Below are 2,069 nucleotides of genomic sequence, written 5' to 3' on the forward strand. Positions count from 1 at the left end.
AGGAATATGATGGCCAGGCTGGTAGATTTGTTACCTGCCCACAGCTGAGCCCTAACCCTAACCCAAACCCCCAGATTTGCAAGATGCGGCCTATACGGTAGTCAGGCCACAACGGTTCTATGGTGTAATGGTTAGCACTCTGGACTTTGAATCCAGCGATCCGAGTTCGAGTCTCGGTAGAACCTTACTGTTTTTATTTTTAAAGGTTTGGACAGTCTGATTCGTCGTGTTTCTTGCCTACAGGTTCATTAATTCAGCAGCATTTCGTCTACTTGGGGTGGAATTTTCCCAGCTCCAGTGTCTCTTGGCTGTCTCCGTAGCGCAGCGGATAGCGCGCTGGACTTCTAATCCAGAGGTCGCGGGTTCGAATCCCGCCGGAGATGAAATTCAGAGAATATCTCTGTAATATTTTTAGTATAATTTCATCTAAAACTGCTGTGCACATAACTACTTAGATACCCCAATGTTTTCTTCGTAGGTAAAACAAAACAGATCTCTGGCTCCTATGGGGCTCGAACCCATGACATCCGCGTTATTAGCACGGCGCTCTAACCGACTGAGCTAAGGGGCCATTGCCGATGGTCGATGAAATCTTTTCAGAGTTATAAATAGTCTAAAGAAAACCTGAAAGCCATACTTGGTCGATATATTCGGCAAAGGATCAACATTTATCGTCAGAATTGACGGTTCTATGGTGTAATGGTCAGCACTCTGGACTCAAAAAGGTTGGTTAGTATCTCGTAGTGTAAACACGTTAATTAGTGTGCTCCGAGAATTACCCAAGCGTATCGAACCTTGTTCACTGTACTATTGGATTTTACTTGTTTTTGTAAATATTGACTTTGTTATTGTTATTTGTTGACTGTATATATCGTGTATTTAGGGGCTTTTGCCCCTATTTTGTGCAATATTCGCCACCCCGCATAGGATTAGCGGAGGTGTGATTTTTGGATACGATGGAGAACAGACGATATAAGAAAGAGAGTACGGTGAGAGTAAAGGTAACTGATTTGAAACTTATTACGTTGGATGAATTTATTGAAGCAGTAGAAGGGAAACTCGGGGAGGGGTCATGTTTTGCGTGTGTACCCAGGTACCCCTCGACTATAGAAATAACGGTCGATAGTGTGGAAAATGCAAATCTGTTGTGCGAAGGACTCACTGTGAACGATTTAGGATATGAACCCGAACTTTGTTTTTCACCTTATATAGTAGTCTCCTTTTTTAATTTACCCCCCTACCTTGAAGATGATATTATTGTAAGGAAATTGGAAAGATTCGGAGTGGAAATTGTAGGCCCAGTAGTAAGACACTTTCATAAGAAGTTTCCCAATGTAGCTGACGGCACTCGGCACGTGAAATGTAAATTTCCACCCACATTGAGATCCCTTCCGTGGGCAATGAACTTTGAGACTCTAGAGGGGCCACAATCCTTTAAAATCCTACATAACAACCAGACTAAAGTTTGTTACAAATGTTTAAGCCCGGACCACGAGAAGAAGGAATGCCCCCAGATCAAATGTGCAAAGTGCAGACTTTTCGGACATATGGCCTTCAAATGCCCCACCCCTACTTGTGAAAAATGTGAAAAGGCAGAAAATTTGTGTAAATGTGAACAGTTTTTTGACACTAACGAAGGGGAACATGACGAAGAAATAGTGAATAATAATAAACGAGACCTAAGCACTGATAAGAGTGAGAACAATCAAGAGGGGAAAAAACAAAAGAAGGACAATGACGACGAAGGGAACATTAATCTAGAACAACCGAGCCATAACGAAGTTTTGCCATCCGCAGAGTCTACACGCCATGATGCCCCCGATACTAATCCCCCCGAAATTAACCCCCCATCATTTAACATTAATAAAGACGAATACTCTATCATAGATGACTTTTTAGAAGAAACGAATAGCGGCATGGAATTTATAGCCGTGAAAGATAAGAACGGTCGCTACAGACGAGTCCCAGTTTCTCGACAATCCCCCACCCCCTCCAAACTTAAACCACTTAATAGTAGGGAAAATAGCCCCAGTAAAGAGATGCCACTACCCCAGATTAAGAGACAGTAA

At 42.6% G+C, this 2,069-nt stretch overlaps 1 protein-coding gene across 1 annotated transcript; it reads left to right on the forward strand.

Moving 5' to 3' along the window:
* Positions 1-956: 956 nt before the first annotated feature.
* On the forward strand, positions 957-2,069 carry LOTGIDRAFT_175962 (hypothetical protein; the record flags this gene model as incomplete). Its single annotated transcript, XM_009063702.1, has 1 exon — positions 957-2,069. The coding sequence occupies one exon, from the start codon at positions 957-959 to the stop codon at positions 2,067-2,069; it is 1,113 nt and encodes a 370-aa protein (XP_009061950.1).

This window comes from Lottia gigantea (genome assembly GCF_000327385.1).
Source record: "Lottia gigantea unplaced genomic scaffold LOTGIsca_593, whole genome shotgun sequence".
NCBI lineage: Eukaryota > Metazoa > Mollusca > Gastropoda > Lottiidae > Lottia > Lottia gigantea.